General features: G+C 48.4%; 1 protein-coding gene across 3 annotated transcripts in view; it reads left to right on the forward strand.

Annotated features, from left to right (window-relative positions):
* LOC105488274 (collagen type XXII alpha 1 chain) overlaps positions 1-19,427 on the forward strand; it is a 327,347-nt gene that overhangs the window by 125,211 nt on the left and 182,709 nt on the right. For all 3 annotated transcript variants that reach the window (XM_011752157.2, XM_011752158.2, XM_071067774.1), the window contains exons 13-16: positions 7,494-7,547; positions 8,890-8,943; positions 10,031-10,084; positions 12,425-12,469. In XM_011752157.2, coding sequence (XP_011750459.2) covers positions 7,494-7,547; positions 8,890-8,943; positions 10,031-10,084; positions 12,425-12,469 — 207 coding nt within the window. The remainder of the gene's footprint in view (positions 1-7,493; positions 7,548-8,889; positions 8,944-10,030; positions 10,085-12,424; positions 12,470-19,427) is intronic.

A 19,427-nucleotide genomic window follows, 5' to 3' on the forward strand; every position in this document is an offset into this window, starting at 1 on the left:
GTTTGCAGATGACGTGATTGTATATTTAGAACATCCCATTGTCTCAGCCCAAAATCTCCTTAAGCTGATAAGCAACTTCAGCAAAGTCTCAGGATACAAAATCAATGTGCAAAAATCACAAGCATTCTTATACACCAGTAACAGACAAACAGAGAGCGAAATCATGAATGAACTCCCATTCACAATTGCTTCAAAGAGAATAAAATACCTAGGAATCCAACTTACAAGGGATGTAGTTCTTCAAGGAGAACTACAAACCACTGCTCAGTGAAATAAAAGAGGACACAAACAAATGGAAGAACATACCTTGCTCATGGATAGGAAGAATCAATATTGTGAAAATGGCCATACTGCCCAAGGTAATTTATAGATTCACTGCCATCCCCATTAAGCTACCAATGACTTTCTTCACCACATTGGGAAAAACTGCTTTAAAGTTCATATGGAACCAAAAAAGACCCTGCATTGCCAAGACAATCCTAAGCCAAAAGAACAAAGCTGGAGGCATCATGCTACCTGACTTCAAGTTATACTACAAGGCTACAGTAACCAAAACAGCATGGTACTGGTACCAAAACAGAGATATAGACCAATGAAACAGAACAGAGTCCTCAGAAATAATACCACACATCTACAACCATCTGATCTTTGACAAACCTGACAAAAACAAGAAATGGGGAAAGGATTCCCTATTTAATAAATGGTGCTGGGAAAATTGGCTAGCCATAAGTAGAAAGCTGAAACTGGATCCTTTCCTTACTCCTTATATGAAAATTAATTCAAGATGGATTAAAGACTTAAATGTTAGATCTAAAACCATAAAAACCCTAGAAGAAAACCTAGGTGATACCATTCAGGACATAGGCATGGGCAAGGACTTCATGCCTAAAACACCAAAAGCAATGGCAACAAAAGCCAAAATTGACAAATGAGATCTAATTAAACTAAAGAGCTTCTGCACAGCAAAAGAAGCTACCATCAGAGTGAACAGGCAACCTACAGAATGGGAGAAAATTTTTGCAATCTGCTCATCTGACAAAGGGCTAATATCCAGAACCTACAAAGAACTCAAACAAATTTACAAGAAAAAAGCAAACAACCCCATCAAAAAGTGGGCAAAGGATATGAAAAGACACTTCTCAAAAGAAGACATTCATACAGCCAACAGACACATGAAAAAATGCTCATCATCACTGGCCATCAGAGAAATGCAAATCAAAACCACAATGAGATACCATCTCACACCAGTTAGAATGGCAATAGTTAAAAAATCAGGAAACAGCAGGTGCTGGAGAGGATGTGAAGAAATAGGAACGCTTTTACACTGTTGGTGGGACTGTAAACTAGTTCAACCATCGTGGAAGACAGTGTGGCGATTCCTCAAGGATCTAGAACTAGAAATACCATTTGACCCCACCATCCCATTACTGGGTATATACCCAAAGGATTATAAATCATGCTGCTATAAAGATACATGCACACGTATGTTTATTGCAGCACTATTCACAATGGAAAAGACTTGGAATCAACCCAAATGTCCATCAGTGACAGACTAGATTAAGAAATGTGGCACATATACACCATGGAATACTATGCAGCCATAAAAAAGGATGAATTTGTGTCCTTTGTAGGGACATGGATGCAGCTGGAAACCATCATTCTCAGCAAACTATTGCAAGAACAGAAAACCAAACACTGCATATTCTCACTCATAGGTGGGAATTGAACAATGAGATCACCTGGACACAGGAAGGGGAATATCACACACTGGGGCCTATTGTGGGGAGGGGACAGGGGGAAGGGATAGCATTAGGAGATATACCTAATGCAAATGACAAGTTAATGGGTACAGCACCCCAACATGGCACATGTATACATATGTAACAAACCTGCACGTTGTGTACATGTACCCTAGAATTTAAAGTATAATAATAATAAAAAAGAAGAATCAGTGATACTAATATTAATACTAATGAAATATTTGGGTTAGGTTGAGTTTCTCTTGGAGCAAAGTTTTCATAGGGCAGAAATCATTCTAGTAAAGTTCTTTGATCTCAGGATGACTTGAGGGTGGACATTTCTTAAAATCTTTGTATTTGCAGTGCTGACTTGGTTATCTTAAGCATGTAAAAAAAGATTCAAAAAGAGATGTTACCGTCTCTGACTCAGAACATATTCCCTTCTACAGAGACCTCTAGTTCGGTTCTTAGAATATACAGTAAAGGTGGCCACATCCCTGAACAAAGCAGAAGGGACTTTCTTCTACTACCTTAGCCATCTAAAACCAACACGCCTAGTTTTCTGTGTCCTTGGGAAGCACCAATTCTGAAGCTAGGTTGACCATCCCTATTTACAGATGAAGACTGAGACTCAGAGCATTTCGCCAATTTGGCCAAAGTCATCAGTACTTAGTGATGGGGAGGCAGGGAGGGTGGGGGGTGGACAGTGTGAAGCTGTGGCTCATTGGCTCTAAGGACCATTACCTCTCTACCATACCTGCTGTTCACTTTGTCTCTAGGACTTACACAAGACTGATTTTGAAGTAGGAGAGTCTTACATTCCCTTACAAGCCCTCAGGGCTCTTGACAGAATTGAAGCACATGGGGCAGTGTGGACACTATGTCAAGCCAGACCCTGGAAGTGCAGAGGTGATTAAGTCCTGCTCTGCATCTCACAGAGCTCCCATCTTGTGGATGAGAAAAATCCACACAGATATCTACTGGGCATCTATCTAATTGAAAGAACCAACAAGGCTAGAAAACTGGCAACTGGGAGGAGAGGCCAAGGGGTCCTGCTTCCCCCTACTTTATTCCTGAGGCAGGAGTCCATCCCATCGAGACGTCCCTCCCTCTGCATTCAGCTGCAGCGTTTCCCAACGCACCAGAGCCAGAAGACAGACTGGTCATTCGAGGACCTGCCATCGTAAGTGGGTAACCGACACCTCAGGCGAGTCACCCCCAGAGGCCTGATTCTGGAAGGTTGCGCTATCTAGCGCATGCCCTCAGAGGAAGTCCTCATCCTTTTGTCATGCTCCCTGCTATTGGAAAATCTATAATTGATTCCTAGGGTTGTAGGGACATGGCTCATGGACTGGTGACCCTGCCATCAGGAAATGGACACACCATTTGTCCAGGTTAGTGCAGGAGGCAGGTAGAGGTCAGAGCATGGATCTTGGAGACACAGGCTGTGTGGGGAGCTGAGCCCACTCTATTGCTTACCACCATCTCCTGGCTCCACGCAGGGCTTCTCCACCTGTGAGGCAGTCAAATGAGTCTTCCTTCCAGTATTCCCAGGGGAGCAGGGCTGGTGGAGGCTGAAGAGGAAGGTCAGGATCCCTGGAGAGGGAGAGCTACGGCTGGATGCTCAAGTGTGAACTACCCCAACCTGCCTCACTCTGCCGTGTAGACTCCCCAGTAGTCATGAGAAAGTCATGCACCTGCCCTGTGCCCCAGTGTGCCTGAATGTAGGGTGAGGATAGCAACACTTAGCTTACAGGGCTGCCAAGCAACCAGGGAACTGATGTGAGTTCGGACACCACTAAGTGTTGTGAAGACGTTCGGAAGCACACTCTAGGGCCAGGAGTCTGGCTCTTCCACAAGCACTGTAACTTTGGGCAGATTAAATCTAATCTAATCAGCTGTAATCAACGGATTAGATTAGAGCTAATCAGCTGTCCGTGCTTTTGTTTCATAAACACTGAAATGGAGATGATGATTCTGTCTCTTTCCTAGAACTGTTGTGGGGAGGTGTTGAATGCAGTGATGGATGTAAAGTGCTCAGTGCCTGGCGCCTTGTAGAACTAGATAAACTATCCTCAGCAACATCTGTACTATCACATTAATACACTATGATTAATATTACTTTACTCTGACTGTTGGTTCTGCTATTATTAAACATGCATGTGTGTTTAATCTGATAGAAATCACCTCCTGTACTGGTTACCTCTTTCAATCTCAGATTTTAAAATTTAAATTCCAGAACAGCCAAATGGGGAAGTGGATGGGGAGGTGGCTCCTCATTTTTCCAATGTGTAACTGGAGGCTGAGAAAGCACCTGCCATGACAGCATCCCCCAAGGAAGATGCTTGTGATAGTTTAACCCACAAAAGCAACCCACTGGCCCCTAGTTTCCTGGAAACAACTGACGACAGAAACCCCCATCCTTCCAACTGAACAATCCTTTCTCTTATGAAATATTCCCAAACCATGCACCTGCCCCTTTCTATCCAGCCAAGGATGGACAGGCATACTGGAATTAGAATGTCTCCCGCCTTCCAAAAATCACCCCTAAATACAACACTCACCAATCTGAGACTGTCTCAGTATTTCCTCTTTTAACCCTAGAAATAAGGTTGATTCTCTAACTAACATCTTCAAACCCTCTGCTGAAATGAAAGCAATGGCAGCCTGCTCTCCATCACAAGTTTAAGAATAAACAGCCCTTGTTCATTTTGTCTTGGACCCAGTTTTACCCGAGATGAGGCTCCGAGAAGCAGCAGCCCCCCTCCCTGCATGGGCTCTGGGCTCTGAGCCACGGCAGGTCCTTCCATGCCTTTGAAAAGGGTCTGGTGGGCCAGGGCCTCGTGGAGAATCATCAACAAGGGCATGAGTAAGCCTTCAAGAAAACCCACTGTAAAGGAACTTGCTTCACTTGGTTTAACTCTGCATTTTTTTCACAAAGTTGTTTGATCAAAGAATCCCCCAACCTTCCTGCTACCATGAAGCCTGGTGACTGCAAATCAAATTGTTCTCATCTAGAGGAGGCTTTGGGAATGATCTATGAAACTCCTGGGAGGACTTTAATACTTATAACAGCTTTTCACAGTGGCCGTGTCTGATGGTTAATACTGAGTGTCAACTTGACTGGATTGAAGGATGCAAAGTATTGTTCCTGGGTGTGTCTGTGAGGGTGTTGCTAAAGGAGATTCACATTTGAGTCAGTGGACTGGGAAAGACAGACCCACCCTTATTCTAGGTGGTCACTGTCTAATCAGCTGCCAGCACAACTATAATATAAGCAGGCAGAAGAATGTGGAAGGAGAGACTGGCCCAGCCTCCTAGCCTCCATCTTTCTCCCATGCTGGGTGCTCCCTGCCCTGGAACATTGAACTCCAGGTTCCTCAGTTTTGGAACCTGGACTGGCTCTCCTTGCTCCTCAGCCTGCAGATGGCCTATTGTGGGACCTCGTGATCTCGTTATTGTTAGTTAATAAACTCCCCTTTGGAAAAAAAAAAAAAATATATATATATATATATGTATATATGTGTATATATTCCATTAGTTCTGTCCCTCTGGGGAACCCTAATACACCATGATTGTCCCCATTTTATAGAAAATAAAACTAGACTGAGATTCAGAGAGTAAGGAATTTGCCCCAAAGTACCCACACTCCTCTAAGCGAGGGTCGGACGAGTGGTGTTCAGCCTGCCCTGTCCATGAATGACTGCTCGCTAGGCCTCCTTGCTGGAGACATCCCCTCTGCCAGGCCCGACCCACATGAAGGTACTACTACTAATCCTCAGGGCCCAGGATTAGACCCTCCTGGTCCCGAGCCTGAGAACCACAAGCAACTTACAAGCGAATCAGTGTTGTGTCTGTGCATAGTCCCTTTGTCTCCACTGTTGAATTGTCAGATAAGGGCAGCAGAGCAAATCCGTGTGGCTGTCCCCAGAGGCTTATGGTGCCCACAGAAGCTGGTGAAGGTGTTCTTTCCCAGGCCACAGGTGCGCTGGTGTGGTGCTTGCATTCGATCCCTCTGTCATCATGGGCCTGGGTCACTGGGAGAACAGACAGTACCAGGAAACTCAATTCTGTCCCCACAGCAGAGTGTGTGCACTTTCATTTACCAAACCTTGCCTCCCCTTGCAGCCATCCTGCTGCTGGTAACAGTATCCACACTTCACACCTGAGGTCAGTGGGACCCTGAGCCTTCCAGGGTATGTTTAAGGTCTCACAGCCAGGGCCAGGCACGGTGGCTCACCCCTGTAATTCCAGCACTTTGGGAGGCCAAGGAGATGGATTGCCTGAGCTCAGGAGTTTGAGGCCTGCCTGGGAAACATTGTGAAACCCTGTCTATACAAAAAAATACAAAAATTAACCAGATGTGATGTGCGCATGTAGTCCCAGCTACACAGGAGGCTGAGGTGGGAGGATCGCTTGAGCCCAGGAGGACAAGGCTGCATGAGCCATGTTCATGTCACTGTACTCCAGTTTGAGTGAAAGAACAAGACCATGTCTAAAAAAAAAAAAAGGTCTCACAGCCAGGAAGGTCTAGAGTTGAGATGGATTCATGTCTGTCTCATGCCATGACCAGAGACATCTGTCATGTCAGTCTTTCTCTTCAATATCACTCTGACTTATATTAGAAAGAATGTTGAGGCCGTGGAAGGCATTTCATAGAAATCTTAAAAGCATGTGTGTGCATGCATGTTTGTAGATAAAATCTAGAAATATCTGATATGCTTTGAGAAAATAATACGTATCTCAGGATTATAATGAGGATTAAATCAGATGACATATGTAGAAATATACTTTGGCATATAGTGTTTTCTACACTTTACATAGAGATTCATCTGTTCATTCATCCATTGAATACCCAGCACCCTCACTGTATAGATGGAAACAGCCCAGAGAGAGGCGCAGCCTTTCTCAGTGCCACAGAGACACTGATGGAGAGCCAGGAGCTGGGTGGGAGGTCTCAGGCAGGATGCTTTGATTGGCACCAGGTGATGTTGGAGCTGGTCGGGAGCTTAGAGGTGCCTGAGTTACCTGTTTCTAGATTCCCTCCCCAAGCCTTCTCCGGGAAGTGTGTGGAGTAGAAAGTGGGATGAGGAGCTGGTCCAGCCCCAGACTTCCCACGGCTGCTCCATGTTTATTCATGTCATGTGTGTCTGCATGAGATTCCTTAGAAGGAAGTTTGTCCCAGCTAAAATTACAACAAGTCGAATACCTTTTCTAGCCCAGTGGTTCCCAACCAGGAGGCGTTTGGCAATATCTGAAGACATTTTTGGTTGTCACCCCTGGAGGGTGCTGCTGGCATTTAGGGTGGCAGCCGAGCATCCTACAGTGCACTGCTCAGCCCCATTGCAAAGGCTTATCCAGTTGGATGTCTATGATGCCAAGGTTGAGAGCCCCGCTGCAGCCCAATCCTCTACTTTACACATATCACACCAAGCCCAGAGCGAGGAAGGGCCGCACCTCCAGCTAGTGAAGGACTGTGGACCAGAGCTGCTTACTCCCACATCAGGTGCAGACAGATCTCCTGGGTATGTGGCTACAACATGGACCCTGATGTAGATCTGAGGTGAAACCTGGGAATCTGCATTTTATACTCTCCCAAGTGATGCCCATGCCGCAGGCTTGTGGATCAGTTTTTGAGTAGCAGTCTTGGCCACAATTTCCTTCCCTTCCTGGCACGTTCTCCACTGCACTAGCATTCTGAGAGCCTGTCTCAGTTATTCTTTACTAATTGCTATTCTCTTTTTTTGGCTCTAGGGTTCCTTGGGCCTGCCCGGCCCCCCTGGGAGAGACGGCAGCAAAGGCATGAGAGTAAGTTCTGTTCCGTCTGCCCTGGCTCACAAGGCAGTACTGGGCTGGTGACCTCCTGGTCAGAACCCCGTGTCCTCAAGTGGGGTGGCATTGCCAGGGCCAGACTTGAGCAGGGACTTATTTGTATCAGGATCCTCGCAGATCCCAGGGGTTCAGCCTAATAGCTGTGATAAGACCAGCAGCAGCTTTGCCCCCGGGTATCGCCTGCCTGTCCTTGGAAATGATTTTTCATTTAGTTAACAAGTAGTTCTGCAAGGCAGCCTTGTTTTACCCCATGCCTAGACTTGGAACTAGCCCCAGCGAGGCAATGGATTTGCTTAAGACCCCAGTTTGTAGCTAGAGGAGTCAGAGTGAGACCCAAGCAGCACCCCACACCCTATATGGCAAGCCAGCTTTCCTCTGATCATTACCCCCAACCCCACCTCTTCATCTCACCTGCCTCTGAGCTGCAACATCCTCCAGCAACCCAAGCTCAAGGTGATCTCAGCTCCGGTGGGTAAGTCTCCTCTCCACCAAGAATCCAAGTGGACATTAGTTCTGTATTCTTCACCTCTCTGATCCCTTCGCCATGTCCAGCCACATAAAATCAGGTCTCAGAGAGGGAACCTGTCTTGTGAGCAGTGCTGAGGTCCACAGCAGGCAGCCCTTTGGGACAGGTGGTCTAAGATCCTGGAGACAAGGGAGAAAGGAGAGTTCCATGGACCCTGGGCTCTCTTCTCACTCCACTCTAGGTGGCCAACATCCTTTCCATGAAGACAACCATCAGGGTGGCGCCAGTTTTTACACTTTTACCCTGCTCTCTCCAAAGTTAAAGTGAGTGGGAGTGGAGATAATACTGTGTGGCCGGGCATGGTGGCTCACACCTGTAATTCCAGCTCTGTGGGAGGCCGAGGCAGGAGGATCGCCTGAGTTAGGAGTTCAAGACCAGAGTAGGCAACAAAGCGAGAGTCTATGTCTACAAAAAATAAAGCAACCTGGTGCAGTGGTGCATGCCTGTATTCCAGGCTACTTGGGAAGCTGAGGCAGGAGGATCACTTGAACTAAATATTTTGAGGTTATAATGAGTGAGCTATGATTGTGCCACTGCACTCCAGTCTGGGAGACAGAATCAGATCCTGTTTCTAAAGAAAAAAAAAAAATACTGTGTGCAGCAAAGGTCAGCTTCTTTGCTTATAGAAATGGCATCTGAGGGGAGCCCAGGCCCTGCTCACTGATGGCTACCTTGTTCCTGTGATGAGTTCTGAGCTGCAGGAAGCCGAGGTCCTGGGAGGCTGTGGGCTGCCCTGGTGTACCTAGGCCTGTGTCCCACTGCCTATGACTTTGTGCTGTTTTGTTTGTTCAGGGGGAGCCAGGAGAACTGGGAGAGCCGGGGCTTCCGGGTGAGGTCGGCATGCGGGTAAGTGTTGCTGTGTGCTGGGCCCTTCTGATGTTCCCAGGGGCCAAGGCCCAGTGCAAAGCCAATTGCTTTAGGTGCAGAAGAGATGCTCAGATAGGCTCCCTGCCTCCTCTTCTCATATAACTGCATGCACATTTGTGTGTGTATATCCACACATAAATGATTTTTCCTAAATTTTTACAAAAATTTATTTATATCATACTTGGTCATTTATCTTTGTTATTTAACAAGAGATGAGAGACATATTTCTATGTAAATACAGATAGGCCCCACACATTCTCTTAATTAAGGCATAGAATTGGATGTATTGGATGTATCCAATCATACATGGATATATTGTAATATATAACGTCCATATGGATGTATTGTAATATATAACATTCCCTTATTTATGGTCCTAAGGACTATACTAATGTCATTTGTTTTCCACTAAAATTAATGAAGCACTGAATATGCATGCATGTGTACATTTGTGTGTTTCTCCTTATCTACTATATTTTTATTACAGTAGCATAGATTAAAAATTGGGATACCCTTGGCCGAATGAATGTATGTTGTTATTTTAGCAGACTTTAATAGGTATTTCCAAACTAGTTGTTGAGAGGCAATAGCATTTCATGGTCTGGTTAGCAGAGGCACCTCCAGGTCTGCAGACTTCTGCTGAGCTCTTTGTCAGGACTTGTCCAGGCTGTACTGAGCCCATGGCAAAGTGTGAATGATGAGCCACAGGAATCAGTTGTAATGTTTCAGAAGCTGTGAACATATCCAGGCCAGGTCATGGGGAGGCCGAGGGGCACAGGGGGAGTGAAATGGAACAGTAGCATCTGGCCTCATGGTGGTTCATATGCACACACCTTTCGCTGTTCCTTGAAGTCAAGAGAATCTGGGTGTAAATCAGGGCTCCACCAGGGAAGCAGAGGTCGAGGGGGTGTCTGCTGGCGAGATCTGTGCCAGCAGCATGGGCAGCACTTGGTGGGATGTCAGCTAGCAGCTCTTGTCACCAAACATGGGACTGGCTGAGCTGTATGGCTGCACTTGCCTTTCTTTTCCATCCCTGAAACTTTTCTCTGTGAATGCTCTTCGGCAGGGGCCCCAAGGACCGCCTGGACTCCCCGGACCTCCAGGACATGTCGGAGCTCCTGTAAGTGAAGGCACTTTTCTGGGCAGGGGTTCTACCCCTTCTCCAGGAATCAAAAACTGGGTTCTAGCAAGTTCCTCCACCTGCATCTAGACAATAATGCTGTTTAGCCTTACTGATGCCAGTGAAGTGTTGGTATCTCCTTTCTTAGACCAGAAATTATTAGATGTTACAGTACATAAGAATCACCCAGAGAACAGGTTTAAATGAATATTCTTGGGACCCCTTTCTCCCATCAAGAAGCAGGGTAGATCCCAGGAATCTGCATTTTTAACCAGCACCAAGGATTTTTGACACTTGATCTAAAGAATTCATTTTCCCCAGCCTGTCCCGTACTGTACTCTTGGAAGAAGAATGGAGTCTACTTAATTCTTAGCCCCCGGAACAGTGCCAGACACATAATACGTATTCAGTAGGTCCAGTGAATAAAGAGGTGAACAAACAGATATGGTGTACAAGGAGCAAAGTAGCTTCTCGAACATCTAACACTATTCTTGATTCTCTATAAAGTCACATGCTCACATATGTTTATTGTAGCACTATTTACAATAGCCAAGACTTGGAACCAACCCAAATGCACATCAGTGATAAACTGGATAAATAAAATGTAGGACATATACACCATGGAATACTATGCAGCCATAAAAAAGGACGAGTCCATGTCCTTTGTAGGGACATGGATGAAGCTGGAAACCGTCATCCTCAGCACACTAACACAGGAACAGAAAACCCAACACTGTATGTTCTTACTCATACATGGGAGTTGAACAATGAAAACACATGGACGCAGGGAGAGGAACGTCACAAACCAGGGCCTGTCGGACATTGGTGGGCAAGGGGAGGGAGAGCATTAGGACAAATACCTAATGCATGCAGGTCTTAAAACATAGAAAAATGGAAGAAGCAGTGTAAACTGTCATTTTCAAACAAAGCAGCTTGAGTTGCCAGGGAGACATTGAAAACCTCTGATCTCTGTGTGTGTGACCAAAATATTTAGATGAAATTAAAACAGCAAAGGATGTTCACTCACCCTATAGGTCTGGATGGCCCTGCAGATGCTCTACTCTTTAGGACAGCATCTTGTGGCCTTGGCCCTGTACCCGCTCTAGGTCAAAGATGTGTGTATCATTCCTGATATCAACAAGGAGGCCTGGGTGGCACCTGCTATCTCTACCATCTTTTCCATAGAATGCCCCAGGGTCTCTTCTCCAAGAAAGGAGAGAAAAGGGAGTGGAGCCCACAGGGAGCTCACATAGTTACATAGGATACATTCCTGCTCATCCGGCAGGTGCCTGCCTGTGCCATTGCCTGGCCTGCAGGCTGCTGCCCAGGGAGGAGCTGTGCTTTCGTCAGCTCATGTGGGTGGCCCCAGTGCCTCACGGTGTAATCCGTGCACGTGGGAAGAGCAGGCACATGCACTACTGAGCCTTCTGCTTCTCAGAGTAGGGCAGTAGCCTTCAGACGCAAGCCCTACCAGATTCCTGTGCTAAACAAGGGATCGTCACAGTCACTCACTGGGTCAGTTAGTCATTCAACAAATGTGTATTAGTGCCTACCAAGTGACAGGCTCTGTTCTAGACTCTGGGGATATCATATTGAAGGAACTGCCCTGGTGGGGCTTACATTCTACCTGGGGGAGGCAGAAAATGCAGCGTCCAGGGCTGAGTACTGTCAATAAAGTAAAATGTGGTAAGAGGATCCAGTGACGATGGACGATGGAGTGGGGGGAAGCAGGGGGATCATGTTTTGGATCCTGCACTCAGAGAAACCCACATCCTGGCTGACATTCCCACCTAGTCTGTACACAGAGGGGCAGGGAGTCCACAGCACAAGGTCTGGGTGCTGCTCTAGAAGAAGGCAGGATGAGCAGTGGGGACCGACAGTGACCCTATCCCCGAGGGAGGAGGGGTGATTGGCTTCAAGGAGCCATTCTCTGATTCAACGTTGGGACCCTTCCTGGGAGCCATGGTCCTGCGGCATCATAGGCATAGTGTGGTGGGGGGAACTGACTTTGAAGCCACATTTCTGTCCTTGGCCACTTGAGTTCAGGAGCCAGGCTATGTCCCAATCTATGGCTATGAGGACCTGGATAGCCTAAGCCAAGGGACAAGCCCAGGAACTCATGTCATACTCTGGAAGTGGCCTGCCTCTGCTGCCTAGAGCCAGACCACACAGCAGCTGCTTTGTGGCCTTAGACTACACAGGGAGACAGGGTCCCCACCATCACCATCCCTGCCACCCTGGGCTGGAAGCTGCCAGGCAGTTACTCCATGGACACCCCCATGGTGAGCACAGAGAAGTCAGATTAAGATGTTTGGTCACTGCTCTTTCTTTTTCCCCCAGGGCCTCCAAGGAGAACAAGGTGAAAAGGGAACTCGAGGAGAAAAGGTATTTATAGTCTGCTCTCATTGATCAATACAGCTTTCCATAGAAGAGAGGGTGCATGAGACCATCTGCTCTGTGTATGCTTGTGTGTGTGTGTACACATTTGTGTGTGCATGTGTGCACATGTGTGTACATATATGTTTGCGTGTGTGCATGTGTGCACATGTGTGTACATATATGTTTGCGTGTGTGTGTGCATGTGGCAGGCGAGGGCTGCTGCAGACAGTGGTACTTTCCTACCCTGAATGTAGCTTGTGCCGGGAAGGCTGTGGTCTCAGTACCTGCAGGTATTGTCATCCTCTGCACCAAGGCGGAGTTTAGGGTTTCCAGACCAGACAGGTTTTAAGAGAGCCCTGGATTGGACTCCGAAGTCCCAGTTGCTGCCTCATAGGACTCGTATCTTACTTGGCACGTTACAGAACTTCTCTGCTCCTCAGTTACCCTGGCTCTCAAACAAATGGGAGAATGAGTGGTGATAGGAGTGACATTGGTGACCTGCATTTGAGCCACAGTCACCAAATGTGAACTGGCCCACACTCGGGCTCTTAGATGCAGATTGCCATGCAACCGACACATCTGAGGAGGCCCAGGTGGAGGCTCCTTAGTGACTGCTGCCAGGTAACGGTGGAAGAGACCTCCAATTGGATTCCGCCACATGTGCTGGCATCGCTGATGGTTCAAGGTTCCCCTGTGGGGTGGCGGGGGTGGCTGCCCAAGCGCGACAACTCCCACCCAGCTCCACCTTCCCAAACCGCGGCTGCTGCTGAATTTTCAGTTTCTCTTCCTGGGCCCATTCATTGAGTTCCTTAGGATCTGGAGCAACATGTCCCAAGAGCTGGGGCTAGGCCCTCTCGCCTAACCCATGTCTGAGACGCTTTGTGGGGGTCTGCCCCATGCTGTCGTCCTGCACGATGTAACTCTCTAGTTCCACAGGAACTTGTTCTTCACCCTTAATTTACGTTTAAGATATTTGAAAAATAGTGAAACATAGCCTGTGATCCTGCCATCCTGACACAACTACAGTGGGTACATAGGCATATTTCCCATTGGAATTCTTTTTTTTTTTTTTGAGACGGAGTCTCGCTCTGTCGCCCGGGCTGGAGTGCTGTGGTGCGATCAGCTCACTGCAAGCTCCGCCTCCCGGGTTCACGCCATTCTCCTTCCTCAGCCTCCCAAGTAACTGGGACTACAGGCGCCTGCCACCACGCCCAGCTAATTTTTTGTATTTTTAGTAGAGATGGGGTTTCACCGTGTTAGTCAGGATGGTCTCAATCACCTGACCTCATGATCCGCCCACCTCGGCCTCCCAAAGTGCTGGGATTACAGGCTTGAGCCACCGCGCCTGGCCTCCCGTGGGAATTCTTACGCATGGGGAGTGTCCCTCCACAGCCACATCATCCTGTATTCCATGCTGCCTCCTGTTTTCTGTTCCGACATGCAGTGTTTTCTCCATGCTGCTGTAGAGTTTTTAGAGTTTGTTATAAATTACTGCACAGCATTCCATTAAGTGACTAAACCATAATTCAGGTACCCATTCCCCTGGTATTGATCATTCACAATTGTTTCCAGTTTTTCACTTTCAAAAAGAATGCTGCCAGGCGCGGTGGCTCACGCCTGTAATCCCAGCACTTTGGGAGGCCAAGGCAGGCGGATCATGAGGTCAGGAGATCGAGACCACCCTGGCTTAACACGGTGAAACCCTGTCTCTACTAAAAATAACAAAAATTAGCTGAGCTTGGTGGTGGGCACCTGTAGTCCCAGCTACTCGGGAGGCTGAAGCAGGAGAATCGCTTGAACTCGGGAGGCGGAGGTTGCAGTGAGCCGAGATTGTGCCACTGCACTACAGCCTGGGGGACAGAGCAAGACTCTGTCTCAGAAAAAAAAAAAAAGAATGCTTTGGCATTTTAAAGCTTATAGCTTTGTTTATTTATTTTCATATTTATGATTATTTCCTTAGGCTGCTTTCCCAGAAGTGAAAGTACTGGTCAAAGCCAATGAACCTGTCTGTGGCTCGCCCACATTGCTTTCCAAAAGGTCCTTTTTCATTCAGGGAGGCAGGGACTGGCCTCGTTCCCCAACGCAGGCTCCCAAACATGATTTTTGTTTGTTTGTATATTAAATTTTAATCATTTTTAACTTTAATAAGCAAAACCCTTACCTCTTTCGAGAGCTTTCACATGTTTCCGTAGATTTGTTTGCCGGTCAGCTCTCTCTGTGGACCCTCTGCTCCCTCCCTCACGTGGTGAAGACATAAAAGTGGCACTTGGAGTAACTGAGGCTCTGGGCACACAGGCGCGTGGGTTGCTCTGCAGCTCTGTTGCTCGAGGGAGCAGGAGTCTTCTTTCAATCCCTGTGTGGCAGAGAGTGGAGTTTGAGGAACTGCCCCACAGCAGGGCTGGGCTGTAGAAGCCAGAGGAAGCTTGAGACTCACATCCAAAGTGTGCAGCTCGGCAGTGATTCGGGCAGAAGGCCCCAGGCATGTGGGGGTCACACGCTGGCTGTCACCTGAGGGTGCAGTCAGAGGTGGAGCCTGACCCTGGCCTGGAGTCTGAAACAGGCTGTCTTCCCTCAGCGCCCACAGAGTGCCTGGTGCAGGCCCTCCATCAGAATCCCAAGAGTTTAGCAGGCAACACTTGCCAACACATGGCGGATATTTACGAAGTCAACTCAACACATGGCTGCAGGTGTGCAGTGCTTTACTGTCGAGCGGGGGCAGAGGTGCCTTTGATATGCATTTGCTAAATCAATAAATGAATAAGAGATGACTCCTTCAAATCACATGTCCTACGGCTAGATCCCCTGTAAGGACAATGGATGAATCCAAGGATGGGACCCACCCACAGGACAGGAGCACAGGCAGAGCCAGGTCGTGTCAAGACAAGAGACAGCCGTATTTGAAGGGGATTTGGAGGCGAAAGACCCCTAGCGCCTTGGTCATCAGAACCAGATCCAGTACCAGTGCAGTGCCTTGGGGGGCAGCCAGAGCCGGGATCAGCCCTCCCCAGACAGAAGGTGGTGGCTTCTCCACTTGTCTGAGTCCTGGGCTGGGCCGAGCCTGTCAGGGGAAGGTCACTCGGGGGCCCGTGGTGGCTCTGCTCCTGGGGCTTGTTCACCTCATCTGGGTTTGCTGTTCCATGAGCCAGCAGTCCAGGAAAGTGGGTGTGAGTCACACAGCACTCATCTGAAGTGCAAAAAGAATGGTTTTTGTTTGTTTGTTTGGTTTGTCTGTTTTTTAAAGAATATATATTTTTCAACTGGGGGGCCTGTCCCCAGCCTCAGTGTCTGCAGCCAGGCCACACGCAGCGCCGGGGCTTTGCAGAGGTGCCTCGCAGCGCTCAGTGCCCTCTGCCTCATGAAGAAACATTGAAGACGTTCTGAAGAAATCCAAAACTATGGGTTTTCTGTTGTTGTTTTTTATTTTATTTTATTTTTTCTGAGACGGAGTGTCACTCTGTTGCCCAGGCTGGAGTCAGTGGTGTGATCTCGGTGCACTGCAACCTCCACCTCCCGGGTCCAAGCAATTCTCCTGCCTTAGCCTCTCCCGAGTAGCTGGGACTACAGGCACGCACCACCATGCCTGGCTAATAAAACTATGTTTTAAGTACTATTTTCTTCAATGTACCATAAAGAATCCAAAAACTACAAGCATAATCTCTGACCTAAGAAACCTACAGTGTGATTAGAAATGTGTGAAAAGGTGAATGGATGTACCCGTTCCTGTATTCTATTCATTGCTTCAGTCAGGTGCCCACCCACCCAGCCATCCAGCCACAAAGACTGGTATAAAAATGTTTTTCTCTCCCTCAGAAGTCTTCCAGGGTTTCCCTGGACCTGTGCTGTTAGAACCCCTACCCTCTTCAGCTGATGACCTTGGTCGCCCACATGGTATTTGTTTGCCTTTCAGCCACCCACCCCCACGCACATATGTAGACCCTTGGATTTTTTTTTTCTTTTTTTTTTGTGTATGTGTGTGTGTGACAGAGTCTTGCTTTGTCGCCCAGGCTGGAGTGCAGTTGCGTGATCTCTGCTCACTGCAAGCTCCGCCTCCCAGGTTCACGCCATTTTCCTGCCTCAGCCTCCCGAGTACCTGGGACTACAGGCGCTTGCCACCTCGCCCGGCTAATTTTTTGTATTGTTAGTAGAGATGGGGTTTCACCATGTTAACCAGGATGGTCTCGATCTCCTGACCTCATGATCCACCCGCCTCGGCCTCCCAAAGTGCTGGGATTACAGGCATGAGTCACCGCGCCCGGCCGACCCTTGGATTTTTAACATAAGGCACCTTATTCACCTCTGGGTCTTCCCTGCCTGAGCTGGTACCTGCAGCGCGGTCTGTGGCCAGTCCTCTGTGGACACACGTGTGAGCACTGGACCCAGGTGAGAGACGATGCAGGAACCAAGATTGAACTCAGTGTGCAGACTGCCTTCACCCACAGGTGTGGACTGGGACTTTTTGGCGATATGCAGATGGGTTTACAGCATGTACTCCACGCTCAGGCTTGGTCGAAGCCCTGGGAGTGGATGAGACGGCCAACAGGAAGCTGCCTGGACCATGGTACGTTAGCCAGGAAACATCACAGGGAGAAAACGCTCACCAAGGGTCCAGAGCAGGAACCGTCTCCACTGGAACAATGATCCCCGCGCTTCCTGAAGGCTTTGGGGGCTTCGGGTGAGCTTCTAAGGTGCGGCGCAGTCGGCTTTCCCAGAGAAACGAAGAGCTCTCCGCAGGCCCTGGGGGACCAGGTCTGCCACTGGGACAGCTGCTGCAGCTACTGGAGCCTCAGTTTTCTCACTTGCAGGATGGAAATATTAATGTCTTCTCCGAAGCCGGTTGGAAGGTGGATAACAGGAACAGTGTCCGGTCCATAACTGACACATTCACAAACATTTATTTCTTTTTCCCACTTGCTTCAAGAGAGATTCAGTCTGTACACACTCAGTGTTTTATTCTTGCCAAAACACTGTTTGGAAGCAATAGGCTTTTTTCCATGGAGCGTTAGACCTTTTTCCAGCAAGCTTTTAGAGTCTTGCTTTAAGACTTTTGTTCAGTCAAGAAACACCGCAGTTCTATCAAAATCCTAAGTTATCAGACTTGGAAAGGGTTGTAGAGAAGCCGGGGGAGCACTCCTGATTGTAAAGCGGGGGAAACTGAGCCTAGAGGCCATGTGTTTCCTGACGCCCTGTGGCCTGTTAGAAAGCCAGCAGGATCCAGAAACTCCTCATTCCCGGTTTGGGCCTTCCCATCTGTGGCTTACCAGGCCTGAAGTTTCACCAGAAATGTAGAAGGCTGGCGTGTTTCCCCTAGACTGTCTCCTTTCTGGTCGGGCCATAGTTCTACCTGCTGCAGGAGGCTCCTTTGGGGTAAACTCAGGAAGGGAGGACCACCCGCTGGTGAGGTGCAGGGAGTAACCTCAGCCATGCCCCCATCAGCCCCTGAGTCCCTGCAGCCTGCACCAGCTGACGCGGCCACGGCTGGAGCAACCCTGCACTGTGATCCTGGAGCCTGCATTTGAATTCCAGCTCGGGGCTGTGCGAGCAGTGTGACCTGTGCAGCATTATTTAACCTCCAAGTCCCAGGTTTCTTCACTGCAGAGAGTAATTTTATCTGCTTCGTAAGGATATGATGAGGATTCCGTGAGTTAATATTTACAGAAGGCTTAGAAAGGTTCTGGGCAGCATGTGCTTTATATATGTTGTTTGAGGACAGGGAGAAAGGAAAGCAGACACCCAGAAGCGGTGAGGATGAGCCCGCAGCTCTGAAGGTCAGCTTTGCGCTGGCTCCGACTTCCTTGCTGATGTGCAGGTGACTCACAGAAGAGCTGGCTCCGCTCTGTGCCTCTGTTTCCCCACCCGTCCAAGGAAGAGCCTCAGTTGTGTGATGCTGAATGCCCCTTTTCAGCTCTCCTATTGGTGGGTGCTTACAGTTTATTTTCTCAGGAACCTCTCTGATTTCTTACATCAGCAAGTAGGTTTCCATCTTGCCTTGGAAAAAGCCGTTCCAGCTGCCAGGCCTTGCCCGGCATGGGGTGGGACAGTGTCTCAGCCCTGCCTTAACAGAGACAGCCACCATCGTCCAGCACTGAGGCCACCTCTAACAGAACCCAGGGCAGGGCATTCTCTGTAAAGTGGGGAGACAGCCCTTCATTTGGGGGTTTTCCAGATCATGTCTCTGCTGGCACAGTGCAGTGACTGAAGGATTTGGAGGCATGAGTAGGTCCAGGTGGCAGAGCCCAGGTGGGCTGTCCAGGAAATTGTAAGGTGAATCCAGCCAGGCACAGAGAGGAGTCTACTCATGAAAAGGGCCAAGTACTGGGCATTGAGGGTCCTGTTTCCGTCTAGAAAACCGTGTCCCCCAGACAATGTAGGGTGACTGTAAACATTCCAGTCCTGAGGCTCCCCAGGTGTCCTGCCCTGGCTCAGAGCAAAGGGGGGGCCTCAAAATGGGAAGAGCACCGGCCTTGGAATCAGAGGAACTGGGCTGTCCCCCTGGCTGGGCCTCCACCAGTGCAGGTACCTTAGATAAGCTTTGGACCTTGCTGGCCTCCATGTCCATATTTGACATTGAGGGGTGGATGGTGATGCTTCTCCCAGTTAGTGGCTCTAAGGATCTGATGAGTTATGAGAGCAAGCGCAGGGCTTGGCACCTGGTAGAAGCTCCCTAAGCAATTAACAAAAGGGAGTTGGTGTTTTGAAGGAACCAAAGCCGCAATCCACCCTGCAGACATGGGCACCTCTGTCTTTTCCATCTGGGCTCCCAACTCAGCCTTATAAAAAGTCATCAATAAGTCTCACCCCCAATTTGTGTTGCTCTTGAGGGGTTGGCAGTGTCACACACTAGGTGTGACTGTGATAAGTATTTGCTGGGTACCCGCTGTGTGCTGGGTGCCTAGAGATGCCCACATTCATCTTCACACAGTTGCCTTTATGGAGCAGCCACTTGGCAGGTTGAGATCTTAGGTAC

This window comes from Macaca nemestrina, chromosome 8 (genome assembly GCF_043159975.1).
Source record: "Macaca nemestrina isolate mMacNem1 chromosome 8, mMacNem.hap1, whole genome shotgun sequence".
In the NCBI taxonomy this organism is placed as follows: domain Eukaryota; kingdom Metazoa; phylum Chordata; class Mammalia; order Primates; family Cercopithecidae; genus Macaca; species Macaca nemestrina.